At 47.1% G+C, this 20575-nt stretch overlaps 1 protein-coding gene across 1 annotated transcript; it reads left to right on the forward strand.

Annotated features, from left to right (window-relative positions):
• Positions 1-545: 545 nt before the first annotated feature.
• LOC143768353 (killer cell lectin-like receptor subfamily B member 1C) lies at positions 546-15659 on the forward strand. The gene is made up of 5 exons (XM_077257038.1): positions 546-587; positions 4419-4490; positions 11161-11309; positions 14404-14516; positions 14650-15659. The coding sequence occupies exons 2-5, from the start codon at positions 4451-4453 to the stop codon at positions 14768-14770; spliced, it is 423 nt and encodes a 140-aa protein (XP_077113153.1). The 5' UTR covers positions 546-587; positions 4419-4450; the 3' UTR covers positions 14771-15659.
• Positions 15660-20575: the final 4916 nt, after the last annotated feature.

Genomic DNA, 20575 nt, shown 5'->3' on the forward strand with positions numbered 1-20575 from the left:
ATCAATAAATATTGTAAATCCACATTTTTTCATTTTTGTGAGAACTGTAAATACGTTTTTCAAGTTGTGAAACTTAATCTCTATTGGGATTTTTTAGACTGATTGAAATTATAACAAAGAGGCACAAGACACCTAGTCCTGTATGATAATCTCCTGCGAATAAAACACTGATTTTATTGAAACAGCATCACATAGCCTAGTAAGTAATACATTGCTGGAATCAGGGTCTCAGTCTCTACATCAAGCTGCTATCAGTTTACATAGCAAAAAAACTGCTGACAGATTTCCTTTAACTGGAAAAAATGTATTACATTTTAGATATTTTCAATTTCCAAGCAAAAAAAATATGCTGTGTCCCCTGGCCCATATTGTTTGGAGCTGAGACTATCGTCAGAGATATTTCCCCGAAATATGAGCTGGATGGAAATATAAGATAATGAATGTTTACAATAGATTTCATACTGATTGTGTTTTCTCCATAATCCTCACAGACAGGCGGAGGAGCTGGACGCCTTCCTGGAAAGGTGCAATTATTACTGTGCTCATAGGAGTCAATATTACTCTCATCCGCATTATTGAAGCACTTGGTAAGTCTGACAGTCTTGGGCCATGCTCACACTGAATTTTTTAAAAAAATTTTTTGGTACATGGATTCTTTCAAAAATCCTTCTTAAAACTGTTCAAAAAACTCTTGGAAAACTCATCCCATTCATTTATATGGGAAAAGCCACCATGATGTTTATAAGAAGGATTTTTGAGCTTCGTTTTTGCTTGAAGAGCTTTTGTAAAACAAGAGTTTCCTGAAGTAATTTCTTTTTCAAAACTTGACAACCTCAAAACCTCAGTGTGAACAGTCCCCAGAGCTGGGTCATTGTCACAGATGTCATCAGAATACAGTGGCGTAACTACAAAGTTATGGGCCCCAGTGCAAACTTCCAAATGGCCCCCCCCCTACCCCTGCGACGCCCCCCCCCCACCTTCCCCTACATACGCCTCGGACTGTTGCAGGAATCTCCTGCACTGCAACATGGTGTTGGGTGCCAGCACAGCCCGCACAGTGGTATATCCAGCACAGCCCGCACAGTGGTATATCCAGCACAGCCCGCAGTGGTATATCCAGCACAGCCCGCACAGTGGTATATCCAGCACAGCCCGCACAGTGGTATATACAGCACAGCTCGCACAGGGATATATACAGCACAGCCGGCACAGTGGTATATACAGCACAGCCCGCACAGTGGTATATACAGCACAGCCAACACAGTGGTATATAGAGCACAGCCCACACAGTGCTATATACAGCACAGCCCGCACAGTGGTATATAGAGCACAGCCAACACAGTGGTATATAGAGCACAGCCCACACAGTGCTATATACAGCACAGCCCGCACAGTGGTATATACAGCACAGCCCGTACAGGGATATATACAGCACAGCCGGCACAGTGGTATATACAGCACAGCCCGCACAGTGGTATATACAGCACAGCCCGCACAGTGGTATATACAGCACAGCCCGCACAGTGGTATATACAACACAGCCCGCACAGGGGTATATACAGCACAGCACTCACAGGGGTATATACAGCACAGCCGGCACAGGGGTATATACAGCACAGCCAGCACAGGGGTATATACAGCACAGCCCGCACAGTGGTATATACAGCACAGCCCGCACAGTGGTATATCCAGCACAGCCCGCACAGTGGTATATACAGCACAGCCCGCACAGTGGTATATCCAGCACAGCCCGCACAGTGGTATATAGAGCACAGCCCGCACAGTGGTATATACAGCACAGCCCGCACAGTGGTATATCCAGCACAGCCCGCACAGTGGTATATACAGCACAGCCCGCACAGTGGTATATCCAGCACAGCCCGCACAGTGGTATATCCAGCACAGCCCGCACAGTGGTATATCCAGCACAGCCCGCACAGTGGTACATCCAGCAAAGCCCGCACAGTGGTATATACAGCACAGCCCGCACAGTGGTATATACAGCACAGCCCGCACAGGGATATATACAGCACAGCCCGCACAGTGGTATATACAGCACAGCCCGCACAGGGATATATACAGCACAGCCCGCACAGTGGTATATACAGCACAGCCCTCACAGTGGTATATCCAGCACAGCCCGCACAGTGGTATATACAGCACAGCCCGCACAGTGGTATATCCAGCACAGCCCGCACAGTGGTATATCCAGCACAGCCCGCACAGTGGTATATAGAGCACAGCCCGCACAGTGGTATATACAGCACAGCCCGCACAGTGGTATATCCAGCACAGCCCGCACAGTGGTATATACAGCACAGCCCTCACAGTGGTATATCCAGCACAGCCCGCACAGTGGTATATACAGCACAGCCCGCACAGTGGTATATCCAGCACAGCCCGCACAGTGGTATATCCAGCACAGCCCGCACAGTGGTATATAGAGCACAGCCCGCACAGTGGTATATACAGCACAGCCCGCACAGTGGTATATCCAGCACAGCCCGCACAGTGGCATATCCAGCACAGCCCGCACAGTGGTATATACAGCACAGCCCGCACAGTGGTATATACAGCACAGCCCGCACAGTGGTATATCCAGCACAGCCCGCACAGTGGTATATCCAGCACAGCCCGCACAGTGGTATATACAGCACAGCCCGCACAGTGGTATATACAGCACAGCCCGCACAGTGGTATATACAGCACAGCCCGCACAGTGGTATATCCAGCACAGCCCGCACAGGGGTATATCCAGCACAGCCCGCACAGTGGTATATCCAGCACAGCCCGCACAGTGGTATATCCAGCACAGCCCTCACAGTGGTATATAGAGCACAGCCCGCACAGTGGTATATACAGCACAGCCCGCAAAGTGGTATATCCAGCACAGCCCGCACAGTGGTATATACAGCACAGCCCGCAAAGTGGTATATCCAGCACAGCCCGCACAGTGGTATATCCAGCACAGCCCGCACAGTGGTATATCCAGCACAGCCCTCACAGTGGTATATAGAGCACAGCCCGCACAGTGGTATATCCAGCACAGCCCGCACAGTGGTATATCCAGCACAGCCCGCACAGTGGTATATACAGCACAGCCCGCACAGGGATATATACAGCACAGCCGGCACAGTGGTATATACAGCACAGCCCGCACAGGGATATATACAGCACAGCCCGCACAGTGGTATATAGAGCACAGCCAACACAGTGGTATATAGAGCACAGCCAACACAGTGGTATATAGAGCACAGCCAGCACAGGGGTATATACAGCACAGCCAGCACAGGGGTATATACAGCACAGCCCGCACAGGGATATATACAGCACAGCCCGCACAGTGGTATATAGAGCACAGCCAGCACAGGGATATATACAGCACAGCCCGCACAGTGGTATATACAGCACAGCCCGCACAGGGATATATACAGCACAGCCGGCACAGTGGTATATACAGCACAGCCCGCACAGGGATATATACAGCACAGCCCGCACAGTGGTATATAGAGCACAGCCAGCACAGGGATATATACAGCACAGCCCGCACAGTGGTATATAGAGCACAGCCCGCACAGTGGTATATCCAGCACAGCCCGCACAGTGGTATATCCAGCACAGCCCGCACAGTGGTATATACAGCACAGCCCGCACAGTGGTATATACAGCACAGCTCGCACAGGGATATATACAGCACAGCCGGCACAGTGGTATATACAGCACAGCCCGCACAGGGATATATACAGCACAGCCCGCACAGTGGTATATAGAGCACAGCCAACACAGTGGTATATAGAGCACAGCCCACACAGTGCTATATACAGCACAGCCCGCACAGTGGTATATACAGCACAGCCCGTACAGGGATATATACAGCACAGCCGGCACAGTGGTATATACAGCACAGCCCGCACAGTGGTATATACAGCACAGCCCGCACAGTGGTATATACAGCACAGCCCGCACAGTGGTATATACAACACAGCCCGCACAGGGGTATATACAGCACAGCCCTCACAGGGGTATATACAGCACAGCCGGCACAGGGGTATATACAGCACAGCCAGCACAGGGGTATATACAGCACAGCTGGCACAGGGGTATATACAGCACAGCCGGCACAGGGGTATATACAGCACAGCCAGCACAGGGGTATATACAGCACAGCTGGCACAGGGGTATATACAGCACAGCCGGCACAGGGGTATATACAGCACAGCCAGCACCGGGGTCGATACGCTCCTGTCAGAATATCATATGTCTTGTACTTGTTGACTTCATGCATCTTATGATTTGTTCTTTTCCACCATCTAATTCTGATTGTTGCAAAATACTTGTAAGAATCTCTCAGAAAAGTTCCACCTACTAGAAGACAATGTGGCCACAGATCACAGCTTCTGTTTTTGTTTCCTTACAAGTTTATAATCGGATACGTGAACAGACCAGAATTATGGACGAGCTCTGCATAAACCGCACAGACATATCCGGAGGTAAATGCTAAACCTCTCCTTCAGGATGTATCCATGTTTCCTCTGTAATGTTCCAGTCTTTTTCCAGCATTATTCGCTCCTCACCTGCGGATTTCAGTCTGATCAGTGTTATATTCCCTGTTGTGAATTCTGCTCTTGGGCTCCGCCCGGTGGTTGTTGGTGGTAATGCAGTTGTCCCTGGGTTGTAATTCTGCTCAGATGTCACTGCTTATTGCTTTCTCACTGGGGATTTAGGTGTGCAGGATCCATTAGTCCTTGCCAGTTGTCCATTGTTCTTGGAGGGTTCACATCTCTTTCTGGTTCCTCCTGCTCTGCTGCCCAACTCAGCAAAGATAAGTTCTGGTTTTGTTTCTGCAGCCCACATGCTGTGGGCCTTACAGTTCAGTGCTTTTCAATATTTTGTCTTGTCCAGCTTGGTCTGTGTAAAGGTTTATTCAGTCAAGTTGGATTCTCTGGAGATGCAGATATACCTTCCATATCTTTAGTTAGATGTGGAGTTTTTGTATTTCTGCTGTGGATATTTTCTAGTGTTTTAATACTGACCGCATAGTATTCTGTCCTATCCTTTTCTATTAAGCTAGAGTGGCCTCCTTTGCTAAATCCTGTTTTCAGCCTGCGTATGTTTTTTCCTCTCCTCTCACAGTCAATATTTGTGGGGGGCTGTCTATCCTTTGGGGATTTTCTCTGAGGCAAGATAGTATTCCCATTTCTATCTATAGGGGTATTTAGTCCTCCGGCTGTGTCGAGGTGTCTAGGATTGTTAGGTACATCTCACAGCTACTTCTAGTTGCGGTGTTAAGTTTAGGGTTTGCGGTCAGTACAGGTACCACCTTCTCCAGAGAAGGTCTCATGCTTCTCCAAGGTCCCCGGATCATAACAGTACAACTGGCCAATAATGAGTTAAATGCATCTCAGAAGAAGGGAAGGAAGGTGTGGAGCCATTTTTTTTCTGTAGTCTGCTTTGTCTTTCCTTCCCTCTTTACCTCTGCGTGACCGAGGAGTTTTTTGCTAGCATGGATGTTCAGGGATTGGCTTCTCGTGTGGACCAGCTTGCTGCTAGGGTACAGGGTATTTCAGATTATATTGTTCAGAATCCGGTTTTGGAGCCTAAGATTCCTACTCCTGATTTGTTTTTTGGTGACAGGTCTAAATTTTTGAGTTTTAAAAACAACTGTAAACTGTTTTTTGCTCTAAAACCTCGATCCTGTGGTAATTCCATTCAGCAGGTTAAAATTGTCATCTCCCTGCTGCGTGGTGATCCTCAGGATTGGGCATTTTCCCTGGAATCGGGGAATCCGGCCTTGCTTAATATTGACGCCTTTTTTCAGGCTTTAGGATTATTATATGATGAAAAAAATTCTGTGGATCAAGCAGAGAAGACCTTGTTGGTCCTGTCTCAGGGTCAAGAAGCGGCAGAATTGTACTGTCAGAAATTTAGAAAATGGTCTGTGTTGACTAAATGGAATGATTATGCTTTGGCGGCAATTTTCAGAAAGGGTCTTTCTGAATCCGTTAAAGATGTTATGGTGGGGTTTCCCACGCCTGTCGATCTGAGTGACTCTATGTCTCTCGCCATTCAGATTGATCGGTGCTTGCGGGAGCGCAGATCTGTGCGCGCTGTGGCGTTGTCCTCAGAGCAGATGCCTGAGCCAATGCAGTGTGATAGGATTCTGTCTAAAACAGAACAGCAAGGATTCAGACGTCAAAATAGGTTGTGTTTTTATTGTGGTGATGCTTCTCATGTCATTTCGCTCTGTCCTAAACGTACAAAGAGGATTGCTAGTTCATTTACCATCAGTACTGTACAACCTAAATTTCTGTTATCTGTGTCCTTGATCTGCTCATTATCATCAGTTTCTGTCATGGCATTTGTGGATTCAGGCGCCGCTCTGAACCTAATGGACTTTGATTTTGCCAGGCGTTGTGGTTTTTCCTTGCAGTCTTTACAGAACCCTATTCCTTTAAGGGGCATTGATGCTACACCCTTGGCTAAAAATAAGCCTCAGTTTTTGACACAGGTGACCATGCGCATGGCGCCAGCCCATCAGGAAGATTGTCAATTTCTGGTGTTGCATAATTTGCATGATGCTATCGTGCTGGGTTTTCCGTGGTTGCAGGTACATAATCCTGTGTTGGATTGGAAGTCTATGTCTGTGATTAGTTGGGCAAAAAAGGCAGCACACTGCAGCGCTAACACATGCAAACATGAAACACAGAAATTGAACTGCATTACTGCACTAAAAATATGAAAAATGAGAGCGTTTAGCGCATAAAAAAGGCCAAAATTGGCCTTTTTTATGCGCTAAACGCTCTCATTTTTCATACTTTTAGTGCAGTAATGCAGTTCAATTTCTGTGTTTCATGTTTGCATGTGTTAGCGCTGCAGTGTGCTGCCTTTTTTGCTTGACTGTATAGGAGTTGGTGACTCTAAGGTTCAACACCTGTTCACACTTGATCTATGTTTGGATGTGACGGTCAGTTTTTTCAAATGTGATTAGTTGGGGTTGTCAGGGGGTTCATAATGATGTCCCTTTGATGTCAATCTCATCTTCTTCCTCTTCTGAAATTCCAGAGTTTTTGTCTGATTTTCAGGATGTATTCGATGAGCCCAAGTCCAGTACCCTTCCACCGCATAGGGACTGTGATTGTGCTATTGACTTGATTCCAGGCTGTAGGTATCCTAAGGGCCGACTTTTCAATCTATCTGTGCCTGAACATGCCGCCATGCGGAGTTATGTTAAGGAGTCTTTGGAGAAAGGGCATATTCGGCCATCTTCTTCACCGTTGGGAGCGAGATTTTTTTTTGTTGCTAAGAAGGATGGTTCCCTGAGACCCTGTATTGATTATCGCCTCTTGAACAAGATCACTGTCAAGTTTCAATACCCTTTGCCTCTGCTTTCCGATTTGTTTGCTAGGATTAAGGGGGCTAGTTGGTTTATGAAGATTGACCTTCGGGGGGCATATAATCTTTTTCGTATTAAGCAGGGTGATGAATGGAAAACTGCGTTCAATACGCCCGAGGGTCATTTTGAATACCTTGTGATGCCATTCGGGCTCTCTAATGCTCCTTCTGTTTTTCAGTCCTTCATGCACGATATCTTCCAGACTTATCTTGATAAATTCATGATTGTATATTTGGATGACATTCTAATTTTTTCCGATGATTGGGAGGCTCATGTGAAACAGGTCAGGATGGTATTTCAAATCCTTCTTGATAATGCCTTGTTTGTGAAGGGGTCTAAATGTCTCTTTGGAGTTCAGAAGGTTTCTTTTTTGGGCTTCATTTTTTCTCCTTCATCTATAGAGATGGATCCTGTTAAGGTTCAGGCCATTCATGATTGGATTCAACCCACATCCGTGAAGAGCCTTCAGAAATTTTGGGGCTTTGCTAATTCTTATCGCCGTTTCATTGTTAACTTCTCCAGTGTTGTTAAACCCTTGACCGATTTGACAAAGAAAGGCGCTGATGTGACGAATTGGTCCTCTGCGGCTGTTTCTGCCTTTCAGGAGCTTAAGCGCCGATTTACTTCTGCCCCGGTGATGCGTCAACCGGATGTTTCTCTTCCGTTTCAGGTTGAGGTTGACGATTCTGAGATTGGGGCAGGGGCCGTTTTGTCTCAGAGGGATTCTGTTGGTTCCTTGTTGAAACCGTGTGCCTTCTTTTCCCGTTTCGATTTCGTGGTCTCGTATCTTCCGGGTTGTAAGAATATTAAGGCTGATGCCCTCTCCAGGAGTTTTTTGCCTGAATCTCCTGAGGTCCTTGAACCGGTCGGTATTCTGAAAGAAGGGGTGGTACTTTCTGATATTTCCCCTGATTTACGACGGGTTCTTCAGGAATTTCAGGCTGAAAAACCTGACCGCGGTCCAGTGGGGAAATTGTTTGTTCCTGATAGATGGACTAGTAGAGTGATTTCTGAGGTTCATTGCTCTGTGTTGGCTGGCCATCCTGGTATTTTTGGTACCAGAGACTTGGTTGGTAGGTCCTTTTGGTGGCCTTCTTTGTCACGTGATGTGCGTTCTTTTGTGCAGTCCTGTGGGACTTGTGCGCAGGCCAGCCTTGTTGTTCCCATGCTAGTGGGTTGCTTTTGCCATTGGTGGTTCCTGAGAGGCCCTGGACGCATATTTCTATGGATTTCATTTCTGATCTTCCTGTTTCCCAGAAGATGTCGGTTATCTGGGTTGTTTGTGACCGGTTCTCTAAGATGGTTCATTTGGTGCCTTTGCCTAAATTGCCTTCCTCTTCGGATTTTGTTCCGTTGTTTTTCCAGCATGTGGTTCGTTTGCATGGTATTCCAGAGAATATTGTGTCCGACAGAGGTTCCCAGTTTGTTTCTAGGTTTTGGCGCGTCTTTTGTGCTAGGCTGGGCATTGATTTGGCTTTTTCTTCTGCATTCCATCCTCAGACATATGGCCAGACCGAGCGAACTAATCAGACTTTGGAGACTTATTTGAGATGCTTTGTGTCTGCTGATCAGGATGATTGGGTGGCTTTCTTGCCATTGGCCGAGTTTACCCTTAATAATCGGGCTAGTTCGGCTACTTTGGTTTCGCCCTTCTTTTGTAATTTTGGTTTTCATCCTCGTTTTTCTTCAGGGCAGGTTGAGTCTTCTGACTGTCCTGGTGTGGATTCTGTGGTTGACAGGTTGCAGCAGTTTGGGCTCATGTGGTGGACAATTTGGTGTTGTCTCAGGAGGAGGCGCAACGTTTTGCTAACCGTCGTCGGTGTGTTGGTTCCCGGCTTCGGGTTGGGGATCTGGTCTGGTTGTCTTCCCGTCATGTTCCTATGAAGATTTCTTCCCCTAAGTTTAAGCCTCGGTTTATTGGTCCTTACAGGATTTCTGAGATTATTAATCCGGTGTCTTTTCGATTGGCCCTTCTGGCCTCTTTTGCTATCCATAATGTCTTCCATAGATCCTTGTTGCGGAAATATGTGGTGCCCGTTGTTCCTTCGGCTGATCCTCCGGCTCCTGTGTTGGTTGATGGGGAGTTGGAGTATGTGGTTGAGAAGATTTTGGATTCTCGCTTTTCGAGGCGGAAGCTTCAGTACCTTGTCAAATGGAAGGGTTATGGCCAGGAGGATAATTCTTGGGTTTTTGCTTCTGATGTCCATGCTGCTGATTTGGTCCGTGCCTTTCATCTGGCTCGTCCTGATCGGCCTGGGGGCTCTGATGAGGGTTCGGTGACCCCTCCTCAAGGGGGGGGTACTGTTATGATTTCTGCTCTTGGGCTCCCCCAGTGGTTGTTGGTGGTAATGCAGTTGTCCCTGGGTTGTAATTCTGCTCAGGTGTCCCTGCTTATTGCTTTCTCACTGGGGATTTAGGTGTGCAGGATCCATTAGTCCTTGCCAGTTGTCCATTGTTCTTGGAGGGTTCACATCTCTTTCTGGTTCCTCCTGCTCTGCTGCCCAACTCAGCAAAGATAAGTTCTGGTTTTGTTTCTGCAGCCCACATGCTGTGGGCCTTACAGTTTAGTGCTTTTCAATGTTTTGTCTTGTCCAGCTTGGTCTGTGTAAAGGTTTATTCAGTCAAGTTGGATTCTCTGGAGATGCAGATATACCTTCCATATCTTTAGTTAGATGTGGAGTTTTTGTATTTCTGCTGTGGATATTTTCTAGTGTTTTAATACTGACCGCATAGTATTCTGTCCTATCCTTTTCTATTAAGCTAGAGTGGCCTCCTTTGCTAAATCCTGTTTTCAGCCTGCATATGTTTTTTCCTCTCCTCTCATAGTCAATATTTGTGGGGGGCTGTCTATCCTTTGGGGATTTTCTCTGAGGCAAGATATTATTCCCTTTTCTATCTATAGGGGTATTTAGTCCTCCGGCTGTGTCGAGGTGTCTAGGATTGTTAGGTACATCCCACGGCTACTTCTAGTTGCGGTGTTAAGTTCAGGGTTTGCGGTCAGTACAGGTACCACCTTCTCCAGAGAAGGTCTCATGCTTCTCCAAGGTCACCAGATCCTAACAATTCCCTTGATACAATGTTTATCTTCATGGATCGGATATGATACTGATGGAATTATGATAATTTAGAACCAAATAACAACCCCGAGTTCCCCCTTTTTCATCTGCTTGTTATAGAATTCTATTTTGTTTTGGTTCTTTTGGTGATTTATGGTTTGGGGGGATCTGAGTGTCAGTTGTTACAATCCGAGGGTGATTGTTACTGGTAGACAGTTCTAGACACCAGATTTACCAGTCAGGTCTCCTATCCCGAGATTTACTGGGTGATAACCCAATGGTGGGGCAATAGTGATGGGAAAACACAGAACGAGGAAAATGATAAAAAGAGATTTTAATAACTTGACAAAGTCTTATAAGTATCTGGAGAACTTTTACAAAGGACTGGAGACCGACCCGAGTAAGAGAGGAAGATTATCTCCCATTAATGTCCATCATTTCTTCTTGCGTTTGGGTGGAGGGGGATTGTTAGTTGTATTGATTCCTGATTGAATTTAGTTTCTACTATTCTACATCATCACGATAACATCCGGGAACAAATCTTCTCTCCCACCTCTTCCCTGCTGGAGGAGACCTGTAATCAGAGACAAACTGCAGCTTTTCTGATCTGATAATCACCTGTTAATATCATTTATTATATGTCTAAGAGAGAAATCTACTAATCATCGCAGTAAGGAAAATGTCACACACTGCATGGTTGTTGTATTTCAGGTTGTCTTCTGTGTCCTCCTGATTGGCGACTACACGGAGATCTCTGTTATTACTACTCAGATGTAACAAACAGAACATGGAGCCAGAGCCGGGATGATTGTAAGCTGATGGGAGCCGATCTACTGGTCATAAAGAACCAGGAACAGCAGGTAGGATGTCTGTGTCTATATATAAGGATAATATAGGACTAGATGATGGGCCTCATATATAAGGATAATATAGGACTAGATGACCGGCCCCATGTATAAGGATAATATAGGACTAGATAACTGACCCCATATATAAGGATAATATAGGACTAGATGACCGGCCCCATGTATAAGGATAATATAGGACTAGATGACCCCCCATATATAAGGATAATATAGGACTAGATGACCGGCCCCATGTATAAGGATAATATAGGACTAGATGGCCGGCCCCATATATAAGGATAATATAGGACTAGATGACCGGTCCCATATATAAGGATAATATAGAACTAGATGACTGGCCCCATTTATAAGGATAATATAGGACTAGATGACTGGCCCCATATATAAGGATAATATAGCACTAGATGACCGGCCCCATATATAAGGATAATATAGGACTAGATGACCGGCCCCATATATAAGGATAATATAGGACTAGATTTCCTCATACGTATTATATATTATTATTATTTTTTTATATAGCACCATTGATTCCATGGTGCTGTACATGAGAAGGGGTTACATACAAGTTACAGATATCACTTACAGTAAACAAACTAACAATGACAGACTGGTACAGAGGGCCGAGGGCCCTGCCCTTGCGGGCTTACATTCTACAGGATTATGGGGAAGGAGACAATAGGTTGGGGTTTGCAGAAGCTCCAGTGTTGCTGAGGCGGTAGCTCCGGTAGTGGTGAGGAGGCAGCGGAGTCAGTGCAGGCTGTAGGCTTTCCTGAAGAGGTGGGTTTTCAGGTTCCATCTGAAGGATCCGAATGTGGTTGATAGTCGGACGTGTTGGGGCAAAGAATTCCAGAGGATGGGGGATATTCAGAAGAAGTCTTGGAGGCAGTTGGGTGAGGAGCGAATAAGTGTGGAGGAGAGAAGGAGGTCTTGGGAGGACCAGAGATTATGTGAGGGAAGATATCGGGAGATTAGTTCAGAGATATATGGAGGAGACAGGTTATGGATGGCTTTGTAGGTCAGTATTAGTAATTTGAACTGGATACGCTGAGGGAATGGGAGCCAGTGAAGAGATTTGCAGAGGGAGAAGCGGAGGAGTAGCGAGGAGAGAGATTAATTAGTCGGGCAGCAGAGTTAAGGATGGACTGGAGAGGTGCAAGGGTGTTAGCAGGGAGGCCGCAGAAAAGGATCTTGCAGTAGTCAAGGCGGGAGATGATGAGGGCATGCACAAGCATTTTAGTAGATTGACGGTTGAGGAAAGGACGGATTCTGGAGATTTTTTGAGCTGGAGGTGACAGGAGGTGGAAAGAGCTTGGATGTGTGGTTTGAAGGACAGGGCAGAGTCGAAGGTTACGAGGCAGCAGACTTCCGTTACGGGGGAAAGCATGATGTCATTGATTGCGATAGATAGGTCAGGTAAGAAAGACCTATGGGATGGAGGAAAGATGATAAGTTCAGATTTGTCCACATTGAGTTTGAGGAAGCGAGAGGAGAAGGAGGAGGATATGGCTGATAGGCACTCTGGGAGTCTGGACAGCAGAGCGGTGACGTCTGGACCAGAGAGGTAGATCTGAGTGTCATCAGCATAGAGGTGGTACTGGAATCAATGGGACTTTATGAGTTGTCCCAAGCCAAGTGTATAGATTGAGAAGAGAAGGGGTCGTAGAACAGAGCCTTGGGAGACTCCAACAGAGAGAGGGTGGGATGAGGAGATAGTGTGGGAGTGGGAGACACTGAACATGCGGTTGGAAAGGTACGAGGAGATCCAGGATAGGGCGAGGTCTTTGATGACAAGGGAGGAGAGGATCTGTAGTAGGAGGCAATGGTCAACTGTGTCGAAAGCAGAGGACAGGTCTAGAAGGAGGAGTACAGAGTATTGTCCATAAGCTTTGGCGGTAAGTAGGTCGTTAGTGATTTGGTCAGGGCTGTCTCAGTTGAGTGATGGGGGCGGAAACCAGATTGTAGATTGTCAAAGAGCAAGTTAGATGAGAGGTGGGAGGAAAGTTCAGAGTGGACGTGCTGCTCCAGGAGTTTGGAAGCAAATGGGAGCAGCGATATTGGGCGATAGCTGGACATAGCAGTTGGATTGAGGGTTGGCTTTTTAAGGATAGGCGTGATTGTGGCATGCTTGAAAGCAGAAGGGAAGGTGCCAGAAGATAGTGATAGGTTGAAGAGGTGGGTTAGGGATGGGATAAGTATGGTGGTGAGGTTGGGGAGGAGGTGGGATTGGATGGGGTCGATCGCACAGGTGGTGAGGTGCGATTTGTAGAGGAGACAGTTAAGCCCCCCTTCAGTGATGTTGTATAGGGAGGTTATGGGGTTTGAGCATTGGTCTGGTATACAAAGGGGTTGTGGTGTTTGAACAATGAAGACTTGCCTTGTCTGGTCAATCTTATTTTTAAAGTGTGTGGCAAAGTCCTCAGCAGAGATGAGGGAGATTGGAGGGGGCAGTGGGGGGCGGAGGAGGGAGTTAAAGGTTTTGAATAACTGTTTAGGGTTGTAGGATAGGGAGGATACGAGGGTTGTGAAGTAGGCCTGTTTAGCAGAGGTGAGAGCAGATTTAAAAGCGAGTGTTGCTTGTTTGAATACAGTGAAGTCATTTTGCGAGTGTGTTTTCTTCCAAAGCCGCTCCGCAACCCTGGACACTTGCCGGAGCTTTTTAGTGATGTTATTGTGCCAGGGTTGTCTATTGATACGTCGCACTCTGCCATGGACGAGAGGGGCAACTGTGTCAATAGCTGATGCAAGAGTGGCATTGTAGAAAGCAGTGGCAGTGTCTGTGTCGTGGAGTGAGGATATGGATGCCAGTGGTAGGATGGAGTCAGAGAGTGTGTGGGTGTCTAGGTGTGCAAGGTTTCTGCGGGGGTGCACATTTTGCTAGACATGGATGACCAGTGAGGAGGACAGGGATGAGAAGGTGAGGAGATGGTGGTGAGATAGAGGGAGAGGGGAGGTGGTGAAATTAGATAGAGAGCTGAGACGGGTGAATACCAGGTCTAATGTTTGTCCGTCTGTGTGGGTGGCTGCGGAGGACCACTGAGTAAGTCCAAAGGATGAGGTAAATCATATCTGATATGATTTGTTACAGGAGATTATACAGAGATCTATCATACAGCAGGTATACGACATATATTGGATAGGACTTCACCGTGATGGAGACGTCTGGAGATGGGTGGATGGAGAACATTATTCCGGCAGCTTGTAAGTGACTCCTGACACCAGCACACACCGGTCATTACTGTGACTGTGATACATCCGATCACCGGGGTCTGGACCTCCTTTATAATTACTGATTTCTCATCATTTCCTCTTGTTTTATCTTCTTGTTACTCAGGATCCAGATAAAGACACCGACATCAGGACTCTGCGTATCAATGACCGGATCTGATTATTATCAGGAGAACTGTGATACTCGTAGTAGATGGATATGTGTGAAGAAAGCTGTGAGGATCTGACATCGTCATTAATGACACAATTGATTTAACATTGAATGTGGTAATGTCTTGTGTTCGGAGACAACAGAGAGGATCGGGCCAGGAAATGGGCTTTATATGATAGACTATTGGCATGGCGCCATAGAACATTGGGCAATTATGATTTGCTGATGGAGCAGGACCTCTTCTACGGGTAATCCAGCATGATGACGAGATTAATAACTCATGACACTCAGCTGATTGTAGGATTTTCTTGCTTTTGATCCCAAAGATTCTCTTTATCCCTCATCAGTTTTGAGTTTTAAACAAGCAAAGACAATAATAACCCTATCAATGTCGGTGAAGACCTCCGCGTCCTCCCTGAATGTTGTAGAGGCTTTTCTGCCCCTTTGTGGATCGTTACAGTACAGTCTCAACATTATAAGAACTAGTTACTGTCGCCATTTACCTCCATGACATATTTCCTCCACATCACCCACACAGATAGTTATTGTCAGACTTTGCACTCTCTGGATGTTTTCTTATAGTATTATAATCATTATATATAGATATAGCACATTTGTGTTTGATATTTGAAGCATGAAATGTTGTTAATACATGAAAGTTGCCATGTGCTACATCTTGCGATGTAATTTATCTGCCTTGTTATACTTTGCTACCTCTGTATGTAAAGGGAACTAAATCGCTAAATGTGTGCCAGTCCGTGGGCGCATACATGACAGATCGGAGGCAGAGAAAATGGAAATGGACAAATCTTCATTATACTGGTTAACAAACGATCTTACATTCCTACATACCATGTGCCGTTATACACCAAACATGACAATCTCACAGAATTAGAGATTAGCAGATTTCACAAGCATCAAATTCACCAATTCACTTGGATTTTATAGGAAAATTTGATGTGCAGTGAAGTAAGGCTGTGTGTCCACGTTCAGGATGGCCGGCGGTATCGCCGGAGCGGCGAAGCCGCTCAGCGCTAAGCCCCGCCCCCTTTCTGGGACGCGATGATGCCGGATGTGTTAACTGTACACATCCGGGATCATCGCCCTCCTCCCATAGGGCCCTGTGTTATGCCTTGCGGGGACGCTGCGTCCCCGCAAGGTGAACGGACATGCTGCAATCTGAAAAGACGCGCAGCATGTCCGGAGTCGCAGGCCCGCCGCGTGCAGGTTTCCACGCATAGTGGACACGGGATTTCAAAAAATCCCCTCCACTATGCTGGAACATCTGGAAGCTGCGTGTTTGACGCTGCAGCTCTGCGCAGCGTCAAACAAGCAGCGTTTACTGACCGTGGACACACACCCTTATTCTCCGCAAAGTGAATGCTACTTATTATGCTCCATAAGTTACTAGAAGTATTTGTTATGAGATTCAACTTTGCAGCACCGCACCTCCCCCCACACTGACTGCCGGAGGTGAGAGCTGAAAGCTGTCATGTAATAACACATGGGTCTGCTGAGCTCCATCACATGTTATTACGCAGCAGTAAGGGTATATGCACATGCAGCGCCCCAGAGTCCTGGTCGTTGCAGTACTGTGGCTCCGCCACTAAGGGGAGCTATGGTACGTCTGATGGCACTGAAGGAGTTCATCTGATCAGGTATCACAGACACCAATACATTTCACCGCCGGGCCTCCAGGGGGAGCTAAGGGTTCTATTCATTAGGCCACTCCTCACACACTGGTAAAACTGGGGGTCAGGCAGGAAGTTAGACAGAAAGCTGACTGGGTTGGAACCAGGCAACACCTTGTGGCAGAAGGTGTTGTGGGAGAAGATTCGGTAGGGTCTCTGTCAGGAGTGGGATCCTGGCAGAGACTTGGCAACTAGAGAGAAAGCAACGGGACCGTGCCTGCTCAGTATAGCGGCGGTGCCCAAGAAGGGATTGGAAGCGAGATAGATTGTGCTGAGTGAGAAACGAGATCAAAGCGACAAGGAGAATACCAGTAGGGGTCGTGCTGTAAGACCGAGGCAACATCCTACTGAGGCGCACAACCGGCGGCCGGAACGCCGAGGGAGTATTACAATATTCAGCTTCAAGCAATACTCTAAACAGCGGCAGGACAGTCAGCCTAAGGCGGGCTGTCTTACTTAAATCACCTATGCAGTCTTGGGGGGCAACTTGTGGAGAGGGGCGACTCTAGGGTCCCGGAAGAGCTCCGAGCCTACCCGTCAAACGGGTGCCGTTCTAACCGCAACATCAGGGAGGAACGGAGAATTAGCAGAACATCATCTAATTGAGTTGTGAGGGAACTTAAGAAACGGACACAACAGTTGTGGGGACTTTCCGTAAGCACAGCAGGGAAGGACCGCAACACATAGCGCTAGAAGGAAGGCACAGATTTCCACCTGCTAAGAGAACTCTGGAGGTGCCATTGGACCGGCCGGACTTGCGCAGCCTGGCTATCTGGACTCCGGACTGAGGACCCAGAGATCTTCAGTAAAGAGGTAAAGAGACTGCAACCTGGTGTCCTCGTTATTTACTGCACTGCACCACTACAGCCTCACCACCACCATCAGCTATCCATCATATCTATTAATTCACTGCGCGCCCCTCGGCAGGGTCACGGGCCGGGTCTAGCCACCGTGACAACCCCAGAGCAGAGACTCAGAGGCCCGGTACCGGGTACCCCTCGGCCCTGCGGCAGTGGGGGCGCTACACACACGTTCCAGGTTTGCCTGCGGATTTTTCTGCACTAAATCCACAGCTCTTGGCATAAAACGCAGGTGCGTTTTTGATGCATTTTTTGCGAATTTTTGCGCGGTTTTGATGCGATTTTTTATGAATTTTTGTATGCGCTTTTGAAAGTTAAATAAAGATGTATTATTGAGCAAAAAAAAATTGTGATGTCATTTCTTGTCCAACCTCCTCTTTTATATTTGTCCAACCCACACTCCATTACACACACACAGATGGATAGATAGATAGATAGATAGATAGATAGATAGATAGATAGATAGATAGATAGATAGATAGATAGATAGATAGATAGATAGATAGAACTATAGATATATGAATAGATAGATCTATGTATCTATCTATATATATGCAGCGCCCCCACTGCCGCAGGGCCGAGGGCTACCCGGTACCAGGCCTGTATGAGTCTCTAGTGTTCTGGGGTTGTCACGGTGGCTAGGCCCAGTCCGTGACCCTGCCGAGGGGTGCACAGGCAATGATGTGACGGGTGACGGCAGTGATGCTGTAGTGGTGCAGTGCAGTAAATAACGAGGACACCAGGTTGCAGTCTCTTTACCTCTTTACTGAAGATCTCTGGGTCCTCAGTCCAGAATACGGTTCACCAGGCTGCGCAAGTCCGGCCGGTCCGATGGCACCTCCAGAGTTCTCTTCACAGGTGGAAATCGGTGCCTTCCTTCTAGCGCTATGTGTTGTGGTCCTTCCCTGCTGTGCTTACGGAAAGTCCCCACAACTGTTGTGTCTGTTTCTTAAGTTCCCTCACAACTCAATTAGATGATGTTCTGCTAATCCTCCGTCCCTCCCTGGAGTTCTGGTTGGGACGGCACCCGTTTGACGGGTAGGCTCGGAGCTCTTCCGGGACCCTAGAGTCACCCCTCTCCACAAGTTGCCCCCCAAGACTGCATAGGTGATTTAAGTTAGACAGCCCGCCTTAGACTGACTGTCCTGCCGCTGTTTGGAGTATTGCTTGAAGCTGAATGTTATGATACTCCCTCGGCGTTCCGGCCACCGGTAGTGCACCTCAGTAGGATGTTGCTTCGGTCTTACAGCACGACCCCTACTGGTATTTCTCCTTTTGCGTGATCTCGTTTCTCACTCAGCACAATCTATCTCTCTTCTAGTCCTTCCTTGGGCACCGCCGCTACCCGGAGCAGGCACGGTCCCGTTACGTTCGTTCAAGTTGCCAAGCCTCTGTCAGGATCCCACCCCTGACAGAGACCCTACTGTATCTTCCCCCACAACACCCTCTGCCACAAGGTGTTGCCTGGTTCCAACCCAGTCAGCTTTCTGATCTAACTTCCTGCCTGACCCCCAGTTTACCCACTATGGTGGGGATTGGCCTAATGAATAGAACCCTTAGCTCCCCCCGGAGGCCCGACTGTGAAATGTATTGGTGTCTGTGATACCTGATCAGATGAACTCCTTCAGTGCCATCAGACGCACCATAGCTCCCCTTAGTGGCGGAGCCATAGTACTGCAACGACCAGGACTCTGGGGCGCTGCACTCCCCCCTGGTTAAACACAGTACTCCGGGACTGGGAAGAAAACAACAATACAAGTCAGCAAAAAGACATACAGTTTTGTTGAGTGCAATAACAATAAGTATACTTAAACAAAGCTTCCCTTTATGGGAGGTGAGGACACTTGAACGTTACAAACATGGTTAGATATCATAGCAACATGCTATAAATAACTTTTCTTACCCAACCGGGTATTCTACTAAGTGCAAAATTGTTGAACAATAATTTAACATTGCCTTTAAGGACATACACTCTGAATCCACTAAAGACCTTCCTATAATCACATTATAAGGTAATTTAACTTTTCCATTCTCCTTCTTTAAATCTGCAGGACCGCCTGTCCTAACGGCACCAGACCTACTGCCTCTCCTTTCTATGCAGGACCGCCCCGTTCAGCCCGAGCCTACTGCCTTTTCAACTACTATACACAGTATAGAACATAACATTACTTTCAGTTTATGAGCACTGAGCCATCTCTACATGACTCCTATGAGGACTCAGGGTTTACCTTCTATCCTAATTATCTATCAACGTTAACAACCATTTTCTTTATATAACATCAAACCTTCTCATTATCTTTCTCACTAACATGCATGCTGGACACCACGTCTATCCCTACGGGCCCACTGCATCCTTCTTCTATCTTTCACTTTTTCTTTTCAGAGAACATCATCAGCATTTCTTCACAATTAACTAGTTGAATACATATAACTTACTCATGTAAACATTATCATCACTTTCTTTCGTCAACACATTATTGCTACCTGTCTTAAAGCAATATCATCGTTTAAGTGCGACAAATGAACATCCCCTTTAAGAGGGGACCAAGTCTCTATGAGGTAGCGCGTCTTCTCAAGCTACCAGTCCGTACTCAGCAAAGGCTCCGGTGCGGTATCTTCGCAAAGAGTCTCTCTTTTATGTAAAACCAGTAAGAAGCCCCTTTAAGAAGGTGCAAACTATTTACAAGGAGTTTGTATCATGCATTGTTCATGATCCAGCAGTTCTTTCAGGGATGAATAAACAGGAAACAAAACAAAAAACAGAAGAAGGGATCCCGGGTAAACAAAGGGATCCCTTTAAGAATAACCCAGGTCGGGTTTAAAGTAGCAAAAAGCAGGGAACAAACAGTTAACTATGTACAGTTTCAGGTTTCCGAGGTTTAGTTGGACGGCTTCCAGGGCTGCACCTGGCACTTAACCCTTCCTGGCCTGGGAAAAGTGAGGTCCAGGGTTACACCCAGTGCTGGACAAACGCCGTTAATCCGTCTTTCATGTACGGTTAAATCATGCGCAGCTATGGAGGTCTGCGCAGCTTGAGTATGGGCATTTGCTGCAGCAGAGATAGCAGCTGCTGCAAGATCAGTCACTGGAATGGAGTCAGCAGTTGTGGCACTAGCAGTCACTGGAGTGGTGTCGGTCGTCAGGGCAGGGTCGTCCTTCATACCTGCTTCAGATGCAGTCCCTCCGGTGCCGGTCTGCTCCGCCTCCGCTGGGGTCTGGAATGCTGGCTGCAGGGCCTCGTGATGCGACGTTGTCATCTCCGTTTGCAGCATCTCGCTTTCCGGCAGGGCCTTGCTTGCTGGCTTCGGAGCGCTGGAACTTCTTTCTTGC

The sequence above is a fragment of the Ranitomeya variabilis genome, chromosome 4 (genome assembly GCF_051348905.1).
Source record: "Ranitomeya variabilis isolate aRanVar5 chromosome 4, aRanVar5.hap1, whole genome shotgun sequence".
Taxonomy (NCBI): domain Eukaryota; kingdom Metazoa; phylum Chordata; class Amphibia; order Anura; family Dendrobatidae; genus Ranitomeya; species Ranitomeya variabilis.